This window comes from Numenius arquata, chromosome 9 (assembly GCF_964106895.1).
Source record: "Numenius arquata chromosome 9, bNumArq3.hap1.1, whole genome shotgun sequence".
Taxonomy (NCBI): Eukaryota; Metazoa; Chordata; class Aves; order Charadriiformes; family Scolopacidae; genus Numenius; species Numenius arquata.
The window spans coordinates 8,677,034-8,701,403 of NC_133584.1; the positions used below are offsets into that span (position 1 = coordinate 8,677,034).

A 24,370-nucleotide genomic window follows, 5' to 3' on the forward strand; every position below is an offset into this window, starting at 1 on the left:
AAATGGGCCTTGTCTTACAAGAACTTCAGCTGCTGGAAGCAGATGAGGAGGAAGTCAGAATCCAGGAGAATCACTAGCACATCTAACATTCTCCTTGGGGTCTCCCTGTTTCCACCCTGAAAGTCACTCAAAGCATTTACCACTCTTGTACCTCACAGATCTTTAAAGATGTTCCTTTTAATACTATAAATAATGTAAAAATTGATGCCTAAAGCAGAAATGATTCCCATACTTTTCCTCCAGAAAAACTTAATGAATTAAAGTTACTACTGGGGTTGCCACGATTATGAAAAAAAAAAAAAAAAAGGAATAAAACTGACATGGTGCTGAAGTAATGTTGTCACAATAAAACATGGCAGAGGCTGGAGATGCTACACTCTACGTCTTGGTGGATTCTGCTACAGAACTGCAGATGTTTTATTCCAAGATGGAATCAGATGCTGTGAACAGAGATGAGAAATGAAGAGCCTGTGCACCCACTATGTTCTGAACTCTGTTACAGGAATCAGACTCGGAAACTTTGCAGATATGCTCAAAATAGAAGATTTAGGTTGGGCAGTCTTCTCAATGGGTAGATCTGAGAACCCTTCCACTTCAATGGAAAGTTATTCTAATGAAATGGTGTTGAAGTTGAAAAATATGTTCTGTTTGCTTCCTTAGCAGTACCCAACTAAGCCTATCCAATGGAGATCACCCCACCAGCCCTCTACTGCCCTGGATCCTGACAGAAGGACACCTTTCCAGCCAGGACAGGTCGCTGGAGGAATATATGCAAGCAGAAAGTTAGCTCATGACACTTTCATGCTTCCAGTCTTAATTGCAAGGGATCAGAATCACCTGCTGTTTTAGGCCTTTTCCCTCCTCAAGTAGCTGCTTCTTAACACCATCTCCTACAGCAGAAGACAAATAATGACAAAGAATGAAACTGAAGTATCCAAATGTTTCAGCACTTCCAGTTTTGTTTGCAGGATAGGAGAAACAATAACACAAAGGATTTGCATTTTTAAAAAATTGCTTTGAACTGATTAAAACATAAATTTCTAACACTGAGGTCTCTTTAGTACCACAGACTTAACATTTAATGGACCACAAGCTCTGCCTTGAACTAAAAAAAACCAACCAAACAACAAACAACCACCACTCTGTAGAATTATAGCATTCATTGATTTACAGATTCACCTGTACTTTTAGTTTTTCATCTATTTTATTTAGTAATGATGGTTAAAACTCCTCCAGTAACAAAAAGACCAAACAGATCTCCAAACACAACTTTTGTCTATACACCCAGTGTGGGGACATAAGGTGAGAAAGGACAGGGGAGGGAAGGGGCTGCTACAACTGCTGGGTAAGAGCATCCTGCCCAGAGCAGGACCAGGAGATGCCAAGGAGGGAACCAGTGCCTGGAAGTAAATTTACGCTCTTCTCAGTTTTCTAAACATACATAACAGACCTGTGGAATCCTATGTGTCAAAATCTACAACAGGTTTATCTTATGCTTTTTTTGTAAAGCAATCCTTAATCATGCAAATAGTTTCTTTTGCTATATTCATTAAAGAATGTCTTTAACAAAAATTGTTACTTTGTTAATGTTCCCAAATTCTTTTACTTCATTCAACAATTTTGATAACTTCACTTAAGTTTTTCATATTTTTTAATTCCAAATAACAGAAGAAAGGTCCAAAATTAGATTGGTATCAGAAATACTTTCTTCAAAGATGTTCCTCCTTCCCTTCCTAATCAAAAGAAATGGAAGCTTTATAATGTCCATAGCAGGTAAGTTCCATTCCAAAAAAGCCCTTCTTTAACCAAAAAAGCAAGATGAAACAGAGGGAGTTTAATATTTTAACGTGACATAAGATTTTTACATTATAGTAGCATGTCTTTCGAATGGCTTGGATTTTTGTACTCATCTCTTGTTTGCTTGCTCAGAGGAGGCAGCGTTTGTTGGGTTTGTTTTGATTTGTACCTAAATGATTGCTTGGGACTCCTCTGCTTTCGTTCCGTGCTAGCGAGCCACTGGGTACATGGTTAGGTGATTACTGTATCTCTGCAGTTCAGTATCTGCAGGGTGTCTGAATGCCACTCTAACTACTTAAACCCAGTAAAGAGATTACAGCTCACACTAACTGGATTTTCACAGCTCCGTATCATTCAGTTTGGATTCCTCATGCACAGATTAAGAGAGGCCATTAAAACAATAGTCAGCTGCTCTCAAAGTGCAAGGTGTCTTGGTAAAAAAGAAAAAAAAAAAAAAACAAACTACGTGTTTACATTCAACTGTTTGTGTATGTGTTTGTACAGGCGGGCAAATGAAACACTTTCTGAAAAGAATACTCTGTATTTAAGGAATTATACAATTTAAAAACCCAAGATAATGCAAATTATATAGTTATAAAAAGACAATCATGATGGTTGGCAGTTTTAAGGACCGGATAGTTTTGAAAATTTTAAACAGCTTAAAAGAATGTGTGTCTTTGAAGATACTGCCTTCAAATGCATTCCAAAACCTATTTTTGTAAATATGGAAAAATATAATTCCCTCAACATAGCACACGAATTTAGCAGGGAAGCTAATTTAACAAGCATCTCTGACAGTCTGAACTACAGAACTTGAACACAAAATTTGTAATTTTGTACTGAGTACAAAAGGTACTTAGTGAATGAAACCGAAACGGTTACTCTGTGGGTAAAAACTATTTACTTTCTAGACTCAGTGGTTCTCTGACATCTTCTGCACAGTTGTGCTCCACAGCGCTCACAAGCGTACTACCCGCACTGGTTTTTTACAGCAGCCTGGTAGTGAAAGGAAAAGAAATCATACCATATGCTGCTGTCTCAATGTCACAGCCCATTAAATAAATGGCCATCTTTTTCAGTCTTAAAAGGGGATTTTTAGCAAATAAAAAGAAAAACAAGGCCAACACAGCTCAGACGACAATAGCAACAAATCTAGGTCAAAGGCAAGTGACCCTAGAGCTACGCTGGGCATATGGATGTCTCTGTCCTTTTCAAGGGGAAACTCTTACTCTGCTTCCCATTAGCCTTTGGCTGACAGCATAAAAGAAATTGTCCTCATTTGGCCTTTCAGCTGCTTCCTTCTAGTTTCCAACACCTGAACATTTTTTTGCCAGCAAAGCAAATCAACTCATTTTTCCAGCATCCTTGAAATGCTTGTAGGTACCATCAGCACCCTGCGTCCTGGATACTCTCATGAATCTTTCTATTGAGCATCTGGATGGGAAAGAGTCCAAACTACTCAACTGCTTTTCCATCAGAAAATAAGAAATCTGAAAGGGCAAGTTATGAAACTTGTCTGTATACAACAAATCTCAAAGGACCACCATGAGTACAAGGTGACTTCTTCAGTTACGTATATACTTGGATCCTGCTTGCAGTAACACCAGACATTTATAATCAGCAGGTACTACGCTTTAAGCATTTTGCTATGTGTTAACTGCAAAACCACTCTACTGCATGATTTTTCGTCATAGCAACATTTAATCAGTTGTAAACCTATGAATAAGGACTAAATATGTGCTATCTATACATTTCTAGATCAGAACCCTATTAAGAGAATTTAAGGCAGCACAAGGACTGCTGTCACTGAAAACCTCCAGCATGTGTGAGAGACTGAATAGGCTTCCCAATAAATCCACCACCTACTTCCAGAGTTTCTGGACAAAAACTCCTCTCCCATACTGTTCCACTCTCAGATGTACAAGCAGATCTCAGCCAATGTAAACACCAGGTTTTCTTTGCATTCATGAAGTCTAGCATCACTTTGGAATGTGAGAAGCTCTGAGAAATAAACATTACTAAACACGTCCACTTCATTAAAGGCTGAAAAAAGCCATAACATGGTATTGCTGTCCAAACATCACCTTGTACCATGTAAAAATGCCCCTTCTGCCTGTAGAGTGAGCAAGACAATCGTCATTCAAGTACCAAAGGAATAAACTTTAAAACTACAAAGACAGAATGCAAACACTTTCAAACTTAAGAAGTCTAGCCATCATTTGATGGACAACTTTTCCAAAATGCTACATCATAACCTGTGCCACTCGAGCGTTTAGACAATTTCTTCTACAGCCTTCACTCACATCCAAGGTCTCACCATCTTTGCCACAGAGTCCTCCATGAAGGAACTGGTGCGATGCATTGCTACAATATCAACCACTACTACATTATTTATCTATGCGATTTCATTTCTGCATTTAGAAGAGATTAAAGAGCACCAGGACATCTGTCTGGAAGATCTGTCCCCATTTTTTTTTTTTTCCTCTTGAGATTCTCACTGCAGAAGTCCAAAGAAAATATGGAACTTTAAGAATTTTTTTTAAAAAAACTGTTAAGAATATTCATCTTTTCTATACAACAAGCTCCAAAAGCAGCACAGGTAACATCTCCTTTTAATAATGCAGCTCTAAAATGTGGTGAGAAAAATTGTGTCAACACAGAGAAGGCACATGAAATTATCCTTTAGGGCAGTAAGATTTGAGAAAGAAGTAACATAAACGCAACAAAATTTTAATTATTACTTTTCAATTAGATGCCTCAGACTACAATTCTTTCTGAAAGAAAAGTATCAAAAGTGCAATCTTTTTACCTTACACTCTAGAGGTGATTAAGACCTGCACTTCATGACGTAGTGTAATATAAAAGGAGTTCTTCCATACAGGATTGGAAAACACGGTGGGGGGTAAGGCGGGGATCTGAAATAATGGTACTCTTTCTTCACAATTTCCAAAACATATTTAACTTTTATTATGGAATTCTGGCTAAGTTTAAAAAAAAATAAAATTTGGTTTTGTTTTTTATAAAGAAACTGAAATATTTTCCATATAGTCAAAATAACAAACTGATCAGCTGCAGAAGGTTTCCCTACCATAAGTTATGTTGTACTTTGCGTTTCTACATTTTGAGTCTTTCTGGAATTAACAGAGATAAAAGTTTTAAAACAGAATAGTCTGAATCCCGCATGCTGGCCAGCTGGATTTTGTTAGCATTTGATCATACTAGAATTCTACTATGCTTCCATTTTAATTATGTTTTCAATTTTTCTTTTCATGAATGTTTATGATGTAAAACAACACGAATAGGAACTAGTGATTGTTCTCACTGGGATACTCTGTTCTGTGGGGAAGCATCACAGTACATCCGCCTCATGCACTATTTGTTGATCCTTAGCTATGGAAAGGGTAAAGTATCTACTGAGAAACTTACTGGTGACAAAAATAACATGACATTTCAGATTCAAGGGTTATAAATACTACAAGTTATTCTTACTAATTACAATAATTAGTCATTATTTCATTATTAGTGTTTCTCCTCCATGCTACAGGAGATACAACAGACAGCTCTGCTTCCGTGAAAATGTTGCTGAAGAACAGAAATCAGAACTCTTCAAAACTAAACGTCAAAGAAAGTGTAACTCAGTGTGAGCTCCCAAACTACTTTAAGCAAACCCTTGTGACCAGAATAATAGTATTTCAGGCACAAACATTGCTGGGGAAAAAAATAATAAAGAGAAGACATAGAAAGGAAGGTAAAAGCAGCAAAAATAAATACATAAATAGAGGAGGCATTTTGTTTTGATTTTGATCCTGGATAAATAACTCCCTTGCCATGACAATACATCTTAAAGTTCCTCATAAGCCCACTCCGTAGGAAGTCCAAGCAATTGGCTGGCAGTCAAAGATACCCCAGGCCAGACAAAGGGGCTCAACTTGTCATAAAATTTTAGAAGCTTATTATCTGCTATTCCTCAAGAAGCTACCAAAATAAATTACTGTAACTAATAAGTACTATCAGGCATCTTAAAACTTTATTGTAACAACCTCTCAGCAGTGGGACTGTAGCTGTTACAAAGTCCTCATAATTTAGTCCAGACACTGAAAATAAAAACACTCGGATTAAGGAAAGATTCTTCCCCTCTGACAAAAGAACAAAGCAAATTCTACTATGAGTACTTGAAATATTTTCCAACACGGGACTGTAGTAGTTTGGTTTCAACATTCAAAATGCATTCGCTAATTTTAAACAGATTTTTAAAAAGTTCTACAATTTTTCTACAAGTTACTGTGTTTAATATGGACATATGGCCACAGAGTCTAGTATTCTCAAACAGGGCATTTTCACTAGTGATACTGTAAATAAGAGTCTGTCATAATTGTATTAGAAGCACCTATTCCAGGATGCTTGTAACTCAACAACAAAATATGACCAAGGTTGAAACATGGCATGCAAGGTTTCAGTCCGGGAGCAATCCTTATTTATTACATTTGGAATAAAAACTTACCAAAGAAGTATGCTATTTTTTCTTTTGAACTCTTAAGCTGCAAAATAAACACAATGTACTTTCGCTATATTGTCCTCATAAGCCTCTTTAAAGTAACTTCTAAAGAGAATCCAAATAATTAAAAATAACTCATGAATTAGAGAACTGAGAGCAGTGCAAATAAAACAAATGTTGTAGCACCCTGAACATCAATTTATATTTGCACATTTCTGCTACTTGATACATGTATTTTGTCATGTAAGATTTTAAAGAAAAGGTATTAGAGTGACAAAATCAGTCTCAGTGTGACAAAATCCCATTTGTAAGTGAATAGAGATGATTGAACACAAATACCTTAGGCCAACAACTACAGAGATTATGTTTTGGAACCGGCATGTGCATAATTGGATCAGATAAGCACTAACATTTTACAAATTTTGAGAGCCACCTCTTGTCACTGTGGACAGTATGGGAAGTGATAAGCCACTCGTCCTTCTTATTGTCTAACTGATTAACATAAACATGTTGCACCCAGAGGAATTGTTCCCGACCTGAATTTAAGCTCGATGATTGCTGAGTGTGTTAGACCTGATGAAGGTTTCACATCCTTAAAAACAGGACCATTTTTCCCTACTTATACTGCAAAGACTACCCTAATAATTCCTAACTTTCTCAGCAAATAGTCTGAAATGCAAGAGTCTCTGTCGATATGCGCAGAGCTATTAAAAATTTTAGTGTATTAGTCCCTACTATGAAGTCAGCATTTAATTTACAAATGCTAGCCTATTCCATCGTTACGGGACCATAATAAACAGTTGTTCAAATCAAGTAGAATGAAAATGAAAAAGTGTTCACTTGATCTGTCAAAGTGAAGTTTCTCAGAATAAACAATTTTAAGAAATATTTACTTATTTATTAAATGCCAAGCATTTCACAGTTCTTCAGTGTAACGCACAACCAAGACGTGCTAAAGGTATCTTTCCTTCCAATCAAACATTTACCCTTCGCCACTGGTGAAAGGCAACAAGATCTCTTTACAACGTCTCGTCTTTTTCAATAAATTTTGCATGAAAACATGTTACCCAAGCACAAAGTTGCCTGCTGTCACACTGGAAGTATGATAAATGTTTAATGAAAACAACACCACACAGCTTGGTGTCAGACAACAGCTATCACACAGTCCTGCTTTGATCTGAACAGACACTTAAAAGGAGTTCTGAGCGCGCTTTGCACCACAGAACTCTATAACCTATATGCAAATAGGAGAAAATTACCATAAATGACTTCCTACTGCCTAGTGTGGAAAGAGGTAAGGAAAAAAAAAAAAATATGACAAGCTCCAGGAGCGTCTGACTGCTGTCAAACTCTGAGAAGTCCAATATTCCCAATTTACTTCTAATGTCTTCTGCCAAGCACTGAAAAGCTCATCAACAGGCATTTATCGCCCAAGTACCGTCAGCAGAACCTGCTGGGGTGCTGCCAGGGCTGAGCACAGAAAATAAAACTCTGCAAAGTGCTTTGGTTCAATGGCACTAAAAAGGTCCCCTAGACAGAGGGACCTCAGCAAACGTTTAAAGACCTTACAAAAGGAATTAAAAGGAAAAATGAAGATTGTATTTGAAAAAATAACTCTTCAGCTCCACAATATGCCAAAGTATTTAAGAAGCTGTGAATCTATTAATGAAAAAAAAAAAAGTGTTGACAGCCTTATTAAGTATCAGAAATTAAAATGATGGTCAGGTTTGATTAATGGCACAACACTTCTTTTTTCATAACAACTGAGAAGCTGCTCTGAATTTATTCCACTAAAAATTGTCAAAAACACTTTAAAAAGTAATTCAAAATTCTGCTAAGAAAGCTAGGGTGAAATCCATAAATCTAGTAGAAGTTATATAAAGCTAACAAGTTTTTAGTAGGTTCCCGCCCCCCCCAATTCAACAATGAACAATGACCCCTATGAAAATCATCTCAGAATGCCAGAACTTGCATGTTTTCAAGCTAATCAAGACTTTAAACATCAAATTTCAACAGCACGCATACAGGTCAATGCAAACATGTATGCAAGTTGTTTTAAAACAAGTGAATTAAAAAAAAAAAACAGCATTAACAAAAGATGGATGTAATGCTTCGATTAGCAAAATAAATAGTGGAAAAATATTGCAGTGGTATAACTGTTTAAGTAAATTAGTACTATAAAACACTTCACTTTTGAAGACTTTGATATCTGAAGGTGATGTACCGGTAGGCAAAAGTTGCTACTCTAAATGCAGGATTTGGGAGTGGAAAGAAGGTCTCCATCAGTGACTGAACTTTCCCAGCAACCAGCAAGCCATGATCTACAGTCACCAGGTCCACCTTGTGGAATGTGACAGAAGTATGTTACACAAGGACCAGGCAAGCACACCCACCCACAGCCAAAGCCCAGACTCACCCCCTCCATGAGCGATGTGGCCATTCCAACATATGATACCTGATGACAAGTTTCATATGTTACTCTGATCTAGTCTCCAAGTCATGATTAAACAGAACTATGTACCGTCATTTTTAGAAATACTAAAAATATAAATATTTCCCAGATGTAATACCGTCTTAGAACAATACATGTTAGGAACAGTTACTTATGTTGACATCTTTAAAGTATTACAGAAAATATCTCATTGCATATCTAAGACAAAACTGCAGTGCTAGTGTGGTTGTCAAATAAGACACCTTACAACACTCACAAAAACCACCTCGCAATCTATAGTGACCTTTTTAAAAGTGCTCTAACATCCCAGACTCGGGATATAGACTAGCTAATACTATATTAGCAATTCATATACCATACAATAAAGAACAAAGCTTTCAAACTGGACTGCTGTATTAAGTTTTGAAGCCAACGAAACATGGGAGGAGGAGAAGGGCTGCTCTGTTTCATTACAAGCAAATAATTCCTATTTTCCACTGAACGTGATACATCACTTCTTAAAACAAGTCACAAATGAAAGAAAAAGAAGGAAACAAAATGCATGTCAGGTGCTGGGAGTCTAAAAGACAGCGATAAGGAAGTGTGCCATAGGTACATAAAATAAAAATTACATTCGGGGACTGGCTGGAAGCCTGCTTTAGTCTTATCTAAGGGGATGCCAGAATAAAAAGCATACGTATACATCACATTTGCATGTCAGAAAAAGCACGCTAAGATTGTGTCATCTTAGGGGGGCAATGGTCCAGGAGCCTAACGCACCTGGAGACCTCACCAGAGAGGATCAGAAGGAACTGAGGCTTGAGCTCTACATCAAGACTGTGGTAGGAGGAGGTTCAAGTAACTTTCGTGCTGTTGAAACAGGAGAAAGCTGTTTGCTTATCTGTAACTTATCTTTTCCAAATATAGTATTTTCAATAAATTAGCATTTGATCAATAATCCAGACTGTATCTAGCACCTCATTTTCCTACTTTGCTGGGATAGAATCTTTTTCAATAGGAAGAAAGGATTCTCTAATAAAAACCCCCACTGTCATTAGTTCAGATCTTATTTTTAAGCACATATTTCTCTCCAGAAATTAGTGCAATTCAGCTTTACCAAACAACCAACAAGATTTTATTTTTTGTTTTAAGTCAGACTGATAGGACAAAGGACATCATTATACTTCCAGGACTATCACTAATTTTCCCATAATCAATCAAATCCACACAGCGATGGCCTACTGTGAGAAATGCAATTCCCTTCTTGATACACCATTGGAAATTAAACCCAAGCTGTCCCATTCCTTTGATGCAGAGACAAGGTTCTTCCCTTTTTAGTCAGTGACCTTTTCTGATCAATGCTACCCATTTTTTTGTTTAGCCCAGAGTGCATACTCTCACAGAGATTCATTCTTGCAAGGGAAAAAAAAAATGAAACCAAGAGAAGAAAAACAGGAAATGGGACAGCCAAAGGTAGGACCTGATAAACTACTTTGGCAGAACAAAGAACACTAAAGTTTTGCTTTTTTTCAAATAAACAAGAATTTAATAAAAGAAAATCACTAGACTAAAACTTATTGGTAAGAACTAGACACCAGATGTTGACCACGCGTTATAAAGTTTTGCAGAGCTAACAGAAAATGATAATGCATCACAAAATGTATATCGGTCTTTATTTTATCAATTCCATTTTATTTATAACACTTCATAATATGTCAGTAGATATCACATGTTCTGTAAAAATTACAAAGGTATGATAACACCTTGATACAGCACTTGTCAGTTAAACTCGTGAGAACAGGAAAGCCAATCATGTGCGCTAATTACACAATACGAGCACTGGTAGGGTTCTAGTACAGAGTAATGGTCCAAAGCAATAATGCGCACATCACTACTGCAGTCACGGGTCATAACTAGAGAACAACATTGTTATTACAAAGAGAGAAATATGGTTTGAAATTTGGCCTGGGAGACTGGATGAATAGAAAAGGCTGCAAGGCCAAGCAAGTGCTTTTACTTTGGAAGTGCTGGCAACAGTTTTTCAGAAAAAGCCATACCATTTATTGATTTGGTTTTTTATATCCTTCCAGGCAATAAAGTTCTTTCTCCCATGCACTACAACAGAAATACAAAACAACAGAAAAAAAGGGCGATGAAGAACTACTCTGAAATTAGAAGACCAAAGCAACACAAGCAAACTGGTTAGTCCAGATTACTTGCAAAATGGAAGGAAGTAAGTAGCACTGCCATAGTTGAATACGAACTAGTTAAGAACATTTCCTGCTACCTGCTTGTCATCAGCTTTATTTTGCAAAGAGTTTTCACTTGGAAATCAAACAATCCTGATAATCTAAAAGATGGATCATTTTTTTGTTTATGAATATGTAGGGTGTGCTGCTGGGACGTGTCCCGAGTTTGTGTCGCTTTACCTTTTAAGTGAGTACAAAACTATTTCAAACCTTGTTAGACCGCTCTTAATGCCAGGTTTTTTCACCACGTACTGTCAGATGCTGTAAATGAGCTTCCCAACCCAAATTCAAAGCAGCTGTTACCACAATCTCTCTCCATCATGGCTGAACAAATAGTATATCCCTTAAAACATTTCAGATTGTACGAACAGAAGAGTTCAGCTGTTTTGCTATGACTGCAATACAGCCTGTCTCCACAAAACAGCTGACGCTTCTCCAACATTCAAGAAGTTCAGCCCTCAATCATAAAGAATTTTCAGTGAAATCGGGAATACCAAAGGATGACGACTGGATTACTGTGGCAGAATTTTTTACTCTTGAAATCTCTCGAAATGTTCTCTGTGAAAACAAGATCTGCTTTGAAAGAACCTAAAGTAGCCCTGATTTAAAAACCAAACACAAGCCTTTCCCCCTCGCATCTACCAGCATACACAATCCAAGTGCAGGAAAGAAAATTATCATTAGTTTATACAAGCCACAGACAAATAAAACCATTTGCTCCTAAATTAGTGCAAAAATTGCATTTTGATTCTCCACTTTAGAGGAACAGTCAAGTCCCAAATATATCATATAAGTTATATCAGATATATTTGTCAGCAGTGATGACAAACTGAAATACCTTCTTTTATGCAAAGTTAAACTACAAAGTCAACTGGCGCTTGATAATTTACATTCTGTCTTCTCACAATCTGGCTTTCGGATGATCTTCATTATAACTTTAAAGTAGCTATTTTCAATAAATACATTCCAAATATGCATGAATTTAAACTGAGAACTAGATATGGCCCTTGACGTGTCTTGGAGTATCTGCAAGGATCTATTCCAAATACGAAGTCAGAAGACTATTTCTCCCTCTATGGATCCCCTGCTATTGGAGTTTCTGGAGGGGCTCTGTATAATGCTACTTTCAGTGCTAATCTAGACACTAGATCTAGAAATTCATTCACTTGGAGAGTCATCTACAACAGATTCCTCTTGGTATTTCACATCCAAACGTATACCTGACAGTCATTTTTGTTGTGTCCGCTTAGGCTTTCTTCCTCAGACTTCAGAGAAAAAAAGAACATGAATGGCAAGTTAAAAAACAGCACCATCATTGTGTTAGTTACAGCAGAATATGCCAGGAGGAAAAATACTTTTTTTTTCCTGTCCAAACTGAATCCAACTTAAAACAAGAAAAAGCCACACATTCTGAGAAGGCATCACCTATCTCTGCTGTCTCTCCGATGAAGACAGCTGATGGAGCAAATTGCTTTAGTGCTTCCTGATCTACTCCAGCATTAAGTGAATTGGGTGAGCAGTGAAGTTCCAGCCAAGGCAGTGAACCGTCGTGCTGCAGCGGACAGGCATCAGTCCCAGAATCTGCTGAGACACTGGGCTGCAGAGGCAAGCTATAATAAGAGTTATAATTCTAACCATACCCGCAAAAGGACATCCGACACCAGTACAAGACAAAAATCCTAAATTATAACATAGACCCTCAAAAATATTGGCAAAACCAACTTGCTACCTTCTGCTGACCACAGCCAACTACAAAGGCCTTATAGTTACTGGAAAACAGAAAAAAAAATCTGTACTCAGAAATGAGCATCAAGACAGAACAAATGAACCATCAAATCTCCCTGTTGCTGTAGAAACCAAATTAAAACCTGCCAGAAGCCAGTAGACTTCAACAGGCAAAAGGTTCACTCAATTTGTGTTGTGTCATCCTCCTTCCTACACACCTAGGAACTAAGGTGTAGAGGTGAGCTTCCTCAGCCAAGGAAATCTCTTTTTTCCCTTACTTATCCAAAAAGAAAATAAATACATAAATGATACAGAGGAAGAAAGCCAAGAGCTTGGGAGGCTTGAGGAAGCCTCATACAAAAACACAACAGTAAAACATCTTACTTGGCCTCATTTTCCTGGAACACACACAAGGCAAAGAGAAAAAACACCAACTTTGTTCCTACACACACGCATTTAAAAGTGCAGGTTCCTAATTCACTCTCACTGGGGTCTATAACAGCATATTCCAGACAAATAATTGTGCAATAATTGCAAACAGCAATTGCATCAGAGCTCCGTCTTCTCTGTGTATTCAAATATGTTGCTTTGCAAAGCCTTTAACAAACAATAATGCAATGCTGATACAGTCCCAATCTTCGAATGACAAATAACTGTAAAGGGAAAATGCTTCTCAGGTCCATATTCTCAGCACAGATATACTCTGATCGTTATTTGATTAAACTGAAAAACATGTTGTCCCCCCTCAGAAAAGTTTATGAAGCACAGATTATATCAGCATCATCCTAGGTACATTTCATTTTGCAGTCTAATAATGCTCCAAGTAAGAAATCCCTGTACAAAGCCTACCAGGCAGTACCTGAGCTCAGAGGAAAATGGACTGATGTCATAAAATGTTTCTATTATCAATTTGTACTCTTTGTCCTAACTACCTTGGAAATGACCCAAACAGGGCATTTTGTTTTCAAATTTAGCATAAGCAACTTTGTAAATTATCAAAATATAAAGGTAAAAAAAAAAAAAAAAAAAAATCTGAGCACTTCTGTGTTCTTGCTATGGGTATCTCATATCGATCCTTGCTATAAAAGGACATAAAGTCAAGCAGTATGCTAATAGAGCACTGCTATATACTCCAACATGATTTAAGATGTGCTTCTACACAAAGTCCAGAAAACCTCTCACACACCAAGTGTTACGTGCTCAGCATGGATCCTTTCCCTACTTTTCTACTTCAATTAAAAAAAAACAAAACAAAACAAAAAACCACACAAACGATTTTGGCTGGAACATCCAGGCTTCTCCTCAAGTCTTCTAGAAGTATCAAAATATATTTGAAATTCAGGTAAATTGGTGAAAGGCATCTTGTTTATGACTTATCAGACATACTGCAAACATCTCAGGGGTTCTGTTTACATTGAATGCTGGGAACATCCACAACAAGAAGAGACAAATATCCCACATGGTTTAGTAAAATGAGGAAAGTAACTCTTAAAATGAGCAGAAGATGCCACTCTTTAAGTTCCCAGCAGTCTAAGTAATGCACAGCAAATAAGAAAAGAAACCATGCAAATAGCTAATCCTGAATTTACATAATTAGTGCTATAACCATGGACAAGTGGGTAACGATATCTGAGAGACTAAATAACTAATATCATCAAGCCGTAAAAACAGGAAGATAATTGTGAGACACCTCCACGAATGTGGGTGGAGGATGCTACTCTAGAAATTCCCATTTAGCTTTTCAGTAGGAATCCACCAAAGGGAAATTCAAGAAGTGACACACCAGAACCTTCCTTTTTGAACCCAATCACATAAGCAGGGAAAAGATAAACATCACAGTAAACACTGCAGGAGATCAAGGTCTATAAAGTAGAGGTAATTACATAAATTGCCTTTTCTGAAATCTGTAAAACCAAGATCAACAATCCAAATAATTTCAAGCAGAGATTAGGTTGAGAGCAGGTTTTGAAAGGCAGCCCATCATTCACCCACAGCACATGCTTGTGCTGAAACCATACTTTTGAGCCACAAATGAAGCTCAATAAGAACTTCTGACAATGTAGAAACAGGTGATGTGAACAATGAAAACCATCTTTTTATAATAAATATTCTTCGTACTTTCCAATACTCCTCATTTTTTTCCTTAAATTGTGGTTATGATGTATTGGAAAAATATTTCTATAAATTGAAGAAAGCTATTTAGCATATTTGCAAAACAAGGGGAAAAAAGAATAGTAAATTAAACCAGTTTAGTTTGAAATGTTGTCACATTCCAGAATTTTAAAATATTAAGATTCACACTATTCAAAGATTTTAAATAATTTCCACTTAGTTTATATAAAATATCATGTGCTATAAAGCAAATTGATTACAAAAAAGTAAAACACTAAGTTGTTCCCTGTTTTTTATTATAGTTATATTGTTTGTCATTTCACTTACCCATGCTTCGCGCCATATATCTCCTTTTCTTTTCCTTTGCCCTTCTCTTTTATTTTTTCTTTCTCTCTGCCTTTACGCCGCTCTCTTTCACGAGACCCGCTATGAGTTGTCCTATGACTGGATCTTTCACTACTTCGACTATAAGAACGTTGACGAGGTCTTGATCGTGATCTACACAAAATCCATAGTATCAAAATTTAGCAGTCATACATTTTTCACTGTCACTGCATTTGTTATATAGTCCAACTAATATAAACACAATTGCAAACCATTTAGTAATTTAATGCTTTTAAACAAAAAACTATTGATTTATCAAAAGAAAAATTAAAAATAAAGCATTGCTTCTACTCTGAAGGAAGAATGCAAAACAAGATAAACCACGCTACACGGTATTCACCCATTAACCAAGTAATCTGGTATCACCAAAGTAATCTTTGGAGCTATTGTAGAAGGAAAGGAAGGAATTTTTTTCTTGAACATTAAACTTTAAATTCTTAAGTTCTGATCAAGGTAGCTTGGCAAATGATCAAAGAGTTTACAGCTGCTACTAAGTGTTTGTATTTACATATTAAATACATTACTACTAGTAACGATGTTCCAACAAAAAACAGGAAAACCCCAAGCAATGTGTCCAAACCCCTATCTTTAGCCTGCAGACCTGACACATGCACACAGCTTCTTAATATCAAATTCAAATTTGAAACAGACTTTGTAGAAAGCCTATAAATAGGCCAATCCTACAGGCCCAATAATGCAAGAAACTGCATACAGGTGCAAGGGTTTGGGCACATATTTGGTTCCTGGTTACAAGTTCCTACATGGCTATAGGATACTCTTGTTCTCAATCATGTTATCCATTCCTCTCTAATAAATGTATGTTGTTACTGATATACTTGAATGAAAAAAGATCAAGAGGTATTACAACATGACCATTTCTATATGTATCCATAAAAAAAAAAAAAAAATCTCATTATTCCCGAATTTCTTTTAGATTCTTTTCTAAATTTTAATTTATAATTTATCATGGATTAATACATATTTGCTATGGTACACGAGTACCTGCAGACAATGAATATTTAGGAAAACAGAAACTAATGCAAACTTGAACTGCTATTTCAACATACATCTTCATAAAAGTTCTGATGGCACCTCATTGAAAAGTTTCATTAAGTACTGAGAGGGTTGGGGGGAGGGAAGGGCATTTTTTTAAAACAGTATAAAAAAAAAATTTATTTAGCACCTCTTGGGGTGCAAAACTCCGAAAGCCTTTAAAAGCTAAATCACATACAAAAGATCACTCAGTTTAAAAGGCAACAACTGTTTAATAAAACTCAACAATAGAATAAGGAAAAGAAAACACTACATCCAGATGAAGCTATAAATTACATTTAGGAAGAATGTTGTTAGTGACTCTGGAATTTGTCCAGCATACTGGGGTTAACACACCTATTCTTGCCACTGAGCCTTTCAGACTAGCACAAGAGGTCAAAACCTCAGTTTTACATTTCATTCAGCAGATGGCATCTCTTGCAACACAATATCTCCTATTATCGGTCACACTATTAGCACTAATACAACAGATCAAGTTACCACTTAAGTGGCATATTATGAACTATAGAACATTTTCTGTCTCAAAATGGATTTTTGTTATGTCATCGCAAATTAAAAAGCATCCATCCATTCTTCAGTCCTCAGGTAGAGCAAGTTTTGACCTAAAGGAGTATTCTGGATATTAGATCTATTTTTTGGCACAAAGACACTGGTTTTTACAAGTATCGTAATGAGGCAGGCACAGATTTACAGACCACTGCCCTACTATTCCAAGGCAACCATGATTTCTGAAAACTCTGCAGGTAAGATGCAGAATCCAAAACAGAAAAAAAATAAGTAAATAAATAAAAAACCCAACACAAAAGCAGTCTGTAGCAACAGAAATCACCTTCATTTGATGTGAAGCTTCTCCTTACTTAAGGGTGTAGTCCTTCAAACAGAAATGACTGAGGAATCTAAAATATTTATTGCTACAGACTTTACTTTCTCAGCCCAAATTTGAACTCGATTTCACATCTAACTTTTGCAGGAGCAAATTCAGTTGAGATTAGCTGGATGCTCAAATCCCAGATTTCTGTTCATTCACATGTTTAAGTAGAACAAGTGGCAGGTATAATTTATATACAGAAAAACAAAAATTAAAAGCAGACTTGTTGCATCAAATTTGTAATAATGTACTTATAACAGCATAGACAAACTGAAAAACATTTTCTTTACAGAAGCTGTCACTGTTCTTTAATTTGCAATCTTTTGCACCCATAAAACTCATTAGCCTAGAGGGATCCCTAATTATTGTTTATCCTTTGGGTTCTACAATTATAGAAAATAGCTGATACAGCTTGTGCTCCCTGTCCCAGTCATGCAGGTGAGGCAGGCAGATTACTATCAATGGGATATTACAGTGAAGATCTGAACAAAAATGTTAAGTTCTACTCCACAGAAGCCATCTCTGCAGGACACATTAGTCAGTCAATCCTTCAATTATCAGAGCAGTTGATCTGGGCTGTAGATCAGCCCAGAGCACAGACGCGGACAACCCAGAATAGGCTTCATGCAGAGTCAACTTCAGTTTGGTCGGACTTGTTAGCTCAGATAACAAGTCAATGCAGGGAGAAGGGTCTTCAGGGCAGCTCTGGTGTCACGTCTGACTGCCTCCGTGGGATGCAGACCCCCAGCCCAACCCCAGCTGACTGCCATGCCCTATTTGAGGGGATCTATAGAGGCAATAGTGAAGAAAACAAGTTGCCCAGTGGATCTAGTGTTTCCCACTGCACCCAAATAACTTTGCAGAGTCTCTCCTATACATTAACTCTCCAGTAGCTAAGACATACACAGAGTTTATTTGTTGCAGCCAAGACAGGAGTGCTGACGGATGCAGACAAGCACATCCTAACACAGTCTACTGATGTAGCACCAGGTAAATCTGTGATGGATAGGCACAGACATAGCCTGACCTCCTCCGAAGATGAGCTTTTCCTGGGGAAAATCCAGGAAAACCTGCCTATTCCATTATTGTACAATAAGTTGTTTGCAAATACTTAATTTTTCATTATTTTCCCTTAATGCTGCAGTTACAGCCCTCACAATTAAAATTAACTCTGCCTAAGTTCATTGTATTTATTGATATTGATTACAAACAGTATTTATAGAACACAGATAAAGCAAGATAAGTCCAGAAATACAGAAAGATGTGCCAACCCCAGTCATGAATAGGGGCGAATAAATAAGAAAAAATCAGGAGAAGAAAAAAAGCAAGTCTAGCATTAATGCTCCCTTCAATTCCTGAATGCTAGTGAAACTTAGATTCTTGCAAATAATTTTTAAACTGGAGTAACTACTGTGTTTCCAATGTTGTACAGCAATGAATATTTTAGGTTAATACAAGATAAGCTTTTTTTTCCATTCTCCTTCACGATACACCCAGTCATAGTAACAGAGGACTATTAGAAAAAACACTAGGCGACCACAACACAGTTTGATTAACAAATTTAAGTTGAATCTCAACTCTTCTTTAAGTCTTCTGCTAATCTGGAAAAAAAAAAAATCTTAGGGACTTCCCACACAAGTAGAGGTATGAAAAATTTAAAATATATTTGCTTAACTAAGTAACAGCTTAATATATTATGAATTAAGACACATTATGTAGTTTTACCACGTTTTGCTGAAACAAAGGAAGCACAGAGACTAAATAACTTAAGGTAACAGACATAAGATGGCAACAATAACAAATTTTTCAGTATAATTCTCCAGAACAATTTCATATTACATGATAAAATAAGTTCTGCCAGCAATACTTCTAAAACTGAAGCGGAATGAACAGGAAGCCAGCAATAAGCAACAAGAACTGCTGAGCTTAAGCAGGTAAGACCACAATCTTCTTGATCTCTGCTAGTGAGCGCACTCTTAAGAGAGCTCTCAGTTTCTTTGAAGTGCCATAGGAAATGATTAGCTATGATTGAAGTCAAAAACCACAATTATACTCCATGTCTGAGATACAGAGTGAACGCTGCATCACTTCTAGAATGCATGAACCCGTCTTCTCTGAAACCACCAGGTAACAGTAAGTGACTGTATGAACAGAGACCATCCTGCAGACATTAGGACAGAATTAAGACAGTAGTCTTTGACTTTGCAATCCAAATAGCTTTCTCTGCTTAATTTCTATGCCATTCTTCCCCTTCTCTCCCTTTTAAAGAAAGGGGTAACATTCAACCTCTAACCGCCACTTTTCTGTGGCAACTGCAGAATTTGAACAATGAAACCTCATAAATTTAGATGGTGCTTTGACAACTTCAGGTAAGGCTACTGACCTTCCTCTAATACACCAAGGCTGCAGGTAATTGAAAAATTAAGATCAATAAGAATGGGGCTTTGAGCAACCTGCTCTAGTAGGTGGTGTCCCTGCCTGTGGCAGGGGGCTTGGAACTAGGTGATCTTTAAGGTCCCTTCCAACCCAGACCATTCTATGATTCTATGACATAGCCTAAAATATATTCAGTATTTAGCAGCGCCATCCTCCAGCAGCACAGGCTGTGTTCAGGGGTAGAGCCAAGGCTCACCTCAGACCAGAGGACCATTATCAGCACCTTCTCAGTGACAGGCTTCAGCACATGGAAAAGCTGCACTTAATACTACAGAACTTCATTTTACAGTACGTTACCATTTTAATAAGATAGCTCTCTGTTTTCTTTGCCTATAAACTCAAAATCCTAAAGTATTTGTTTTAAGATCACTTTATGCAAACTGCCATAAGGACTATATTAAACCCAAAACACGCAATAGGCTCTTGACAGTGGAAGATAATTTCATAAAGTGAAAATTAAGGTATACTAAATTTGCTACTCAGTGTATAGCAAGCTGCAGTACATTTCCATTTGCAGCATGAACAAATTCACCTGTAGGTTACCATGAATAACTATTAAAATATCTTGTGATATATACAGAACAGGAAATAAAGATATAACTTCATGAAATGGAGCTACAAGAAGTCATCTGTGCCAAGAATTCATCAGTAAACAAGAACAAAAGTCCACAGATCAAGCAGAGGAAGATTTTCTATTTTATTACCATTGAAAAATAAAAACAATCCCGACTATTCATATTAAAGCAAGTCTTCAAACTATAGAACTGCTGGAGAAAAAAAATAATAAAAAAATCAAGCTGGAGAGTAGACTGCCAGCATGCACACCCCCTTCCCCCCAAACCAACACACACAAAACACCCACCCACCATGCCAAAGGTTAAGTCATTTAGTCAAGTTCAAAGATCTTCAAAGAGTTCTTAGATCCAGATAAGCCCATATGTTACCAAAATTCTGTGAAAAGCTATTACTTTCCAATCTGCTTTTCATGTCTAAGTTACAGAACACACAGATGCTTGGCATCACTCAGTATCCCTAAATTCTCACACCAGATAATCAAGGCTCACCAATAACTTTCCTATCTAAAATCCTAAGAAATGTCTTTATTCCATCAACACTTAGTCCACTTGTAAAAATTGAAAGTATCCATAAAAGCCCATTCAGTTACTGCACAATAAGTGTTAATTTGCTAATTTCTTCACAGGTAATCAATTAAAATGTAAAATATTGGATAAAATTAGTTGCACTAAATTTAACAGCTGCTCCATAAGCATAATTAGTTTCACAAGGGCCATATGTATTCTGAACAGAGACAGAGTTGAAACAAATAAGCAGATTTTAAAACAAGTTTGAGGAAATCTGCATTTAATTAGCAGGTGGGCACTACAACTGCATAATGTTTTTATACATTTATATTTATGAAGTGACAGAAGATCTAAAGGCTTTTTAAAATGGCGTTTATTGTTTGAATGGGAACTGTTTTGCTGCATGCTAAAGTGATTTAAATCCTTATAGCTCTGCTTTGAAAAAATCATAAATGGTGAAAGAAAACATGTGGAAAACTGTAAAACTAGAAAGAATTTGCGACAAAAAGCAGATACACATACCATAACCAAAAGGAAACTACACTTAATTAAATGTACACTACATCTGGAATATCAGCCTAATAAAACGTGAAACTATTAATTTTCATTGTTCTAAAGGAAATGAGGTCAGTGTCGTTTAGTATTTCCCCAATTATATTGCACTAAAGCATTGAACAATATCTTATAGGTATAATCTAATCTTTTCAAAACACTACAATTTGAAAACAGTCACTGATACAGACTTTTTTAAATGGAAAGAAGATTTAGAGCACAAAAACAAGACAGCTCAAACAGAAGAAAACAAGTGCTCTTTCAGTGAAGGTAAGTTTTGAAAAAATAAGCTATTTTCTTGGCAAACAGCAACCACCACTCAAATGAAAGCTTCCGAGATGTCAAGTTCTTCCCTGGCATTCTTCTAAGTATCTCTCAGCTGAGACAATTCTTATTAGATTATTATTAGCTCAACAGCCACAAACAAAACCCAAAAAATTCATGCCTCTTTAATACTTTAGCAATAAATCAAAAGTCTGGGAAAGAACAATGAAACACAACTGCATTGCATCAAACCTGGATATTAATATTGGTAATAAAGACATAGTGCAAATGCACAATTAATTGCAGCAAAACGACATGTTCTCTTTCAAAGCATATTAGGAGAAAGTTTCTTGTTTAGCTCAACTTCACTAGCAAGAAAAAAAAAAATCATGGTACAAGTTCTTGTGGAAGGTAAAATAATTTCAAGCATCAACTGCAGTTGTTCACAGTGTGGAAATCACTTATACTTTTTTTTTTTAATGCAAATACCGTTACTTCCATAAAACATTTCAGGTCATTATTAGTTTGCAATTTTAAAATGAATGCATTTGAGGAAGTTAAATATAGATAACATGTATGATAATATGGTTTATTCATTTATTGTTAGATATAAGGTGAGTGAAAATGAAACTAGGCAGAAGCAAAGGCAGCTTTTAAGTCTGAAATGAGACTGGTGCTAAGAGGAAAAAGAAGTTGTTTCAAGCCAGCAGTTTAGACAGTTGGTAAAAAAAGAATTGAGATGTATTAAAGACAGTAACAATATCATCCACAGTGCCAGAGAAATGCAAGTTGACATATAAACAATGACCAGGACAATCAAGAACACAGTTTGCAGAACTGAGACAACGGATCTATCAGATACAGGCATCAACTTAGTTCAATAATAAACAATACTCCACCTATATTCTCCAATTCTCCATCTATATCAGAAGATTCTATATTAATCACATAATCAAACATTTGAGGAAACAATACTCAAAATTCCAGTAAGCTGTAATTAAAATTAAAAAAAAAAAAAAAGCAGTCACTGAAAACTTTGCATGAACAGTACATAAATGCAGCCGGACAGAAGAACGGATACAGAAGACACTACTTTTAGTCTTGTTTATTCTCAAGCAGTCCCCTTATTACAAATCTAGTTCTACAGACCACAACTTTCTCGTCTACCTCTTCTCACTTCCAAAGAAGGTGAAAGTGCTGCCTTTGCCACAACGCCTTGACTATCCTACAAAGAGTCTCCTTACAGAAGTGGAAAGACTCTAGACCCAGTACCGACAGCGACAGTATCTCTGGTTCAGCACACCCACATCACCACAAAGGTGTTGGAAAACCTACAGGAGATCAACAACTGGGTGAAAGAGAATTGACTCCAGAAATACATAAAGTTTACTTAAATTGGGCTTCACTCGGAGACTTGCTTCTCGTGGATTTCGGCCAGAACTCCTTGCCTGAGGAACTAGTGATAGAAGAGAAGCTGACTACAACCCTACCAGCTGCAGGAGCACTTTGACAAAAGCCTTTACAGAAAACTAAAACCAGAAAACACTTTACTAAATAGTGTCTGAAAACCAGAAATATAAATCAGAGATTAAATAGCTGCTATTCAAGCATGGAGGTAAATCATTTGTTTTTGTTGATATGCTTTTACAAAACACCTAACAAAGCTCGTTACACTAACCTGTAACTATAACTTCTTCCTTCATCAAATGGCTCACTTGAGGAGCATTTCCTTGCATGCAGAAGCGTGATCTGCTTAAGAAGGCCAGATGCACATTACAGATATGTATGGAAGTACATAAACTAACTGCAGTGTTATTGGATACACATTATTTTTGCATTCGGCACAGAAAACTATATATGCTATTTTTCAACAGGCTTTTTTATGCAGAGGGAGGGTGGTGGGAGCAGCTGTGGCCAAAGGAAGTGTAATGAAGTGTGCTGGCTGGGATTTGGGAAGGGAGAACAGCTGTGTGAACAGCTCCCACTGATCTACTGGAATTGCGAACTGTTCCACTCCATTAGCCATGGCAGGAGGGGATTCTCTCCCCACTCACACAGAGGTCACTAATTGCCCTAGATATAACCGGTCCAAAGGAGCTGAGGATCTTTGGCCTCTTCTTCACTGGGGGGAAACATGTTGCATCATTCATTTTCCTTGTAATCTGTACGAAGACTCTCTGCTAAGATTTCACCTCAAATTAGGACCATCAGTTTAAGAACATATCTATTTTTACATGAAATTAATCTCTTTCATGCATTTCTTTTCCTAGAGACTGTCTCAAAACAGGACTTTTTTCTAACCCTACATTTGTGTAGCCATCTCATGACTGAGCAGTAAAAGCTAGAATTTAATTCCAATAACTTTTGAGTGATAAAATAATCAAGAAATGGAAGTTAGTACATCGTCCTGGCTGCTAAATAACTAAGAAAAAAAGCCACCCCTCCAATTCCGCATCATTTCTCATTCAAAGCAGTTCTAGCAATCTTGAAATTCTAGACTTCAAGCACATTAAAAACACGTACACCAACACAAATGCATGCAATACCCAGCTGCACATATACTATACATAAACTTCCATATAAAACCAAAGCTAAGGCTGATAAGAGAAGCAATTATTATTCCAGTAATCTGTTAACAAAAAAAAAAAACAAACCACCAAACCAGCTTGCATCAGTTGAGAATATCCACCTTGTTTTCTGCTCATATAAGAGTTTAAAAGCTACTCAATCTCAAGGTGAGGCAAAAGCAAAACAGTTGTTAAGTTTGCCACACAAAGATACCAACAAGGATTTCTTCCTCTCCTGAGTTCCAGAACTGCCACTGCTTAGGTGGAAGAAAAAGCAACCGGAAAAAATGGGCTGTATGAAACCCCTGTCCCTTTAGATTGTCTAATCCTGCAGGAAAGACATTTTATAACTTTC

General features: G+C 36.7%; 1 protein-coding gene across 1 annotated transcript in view; it reads right to left on the bottom strand.

The window, feature by feature from the left end:
* RSRC1 (arginine and serine rich coiled-coil 1) overlaps positions 1–24,370 on the bottom strand; it is a 169,224-nt gene that overhangs the window by 116,647 nt on the left and 28,207 nt on the right. The window contains exon 4 of the mRNA XM_074153424.1: positions 15,137–15,307. Coding sequence (XP_074009525.1) covers positions 15,137–15,307 — 171 coding nt within the window. The remainder of the gene's footprint in view (positions 1–15,136; positions 15,308–24,370) is intronic.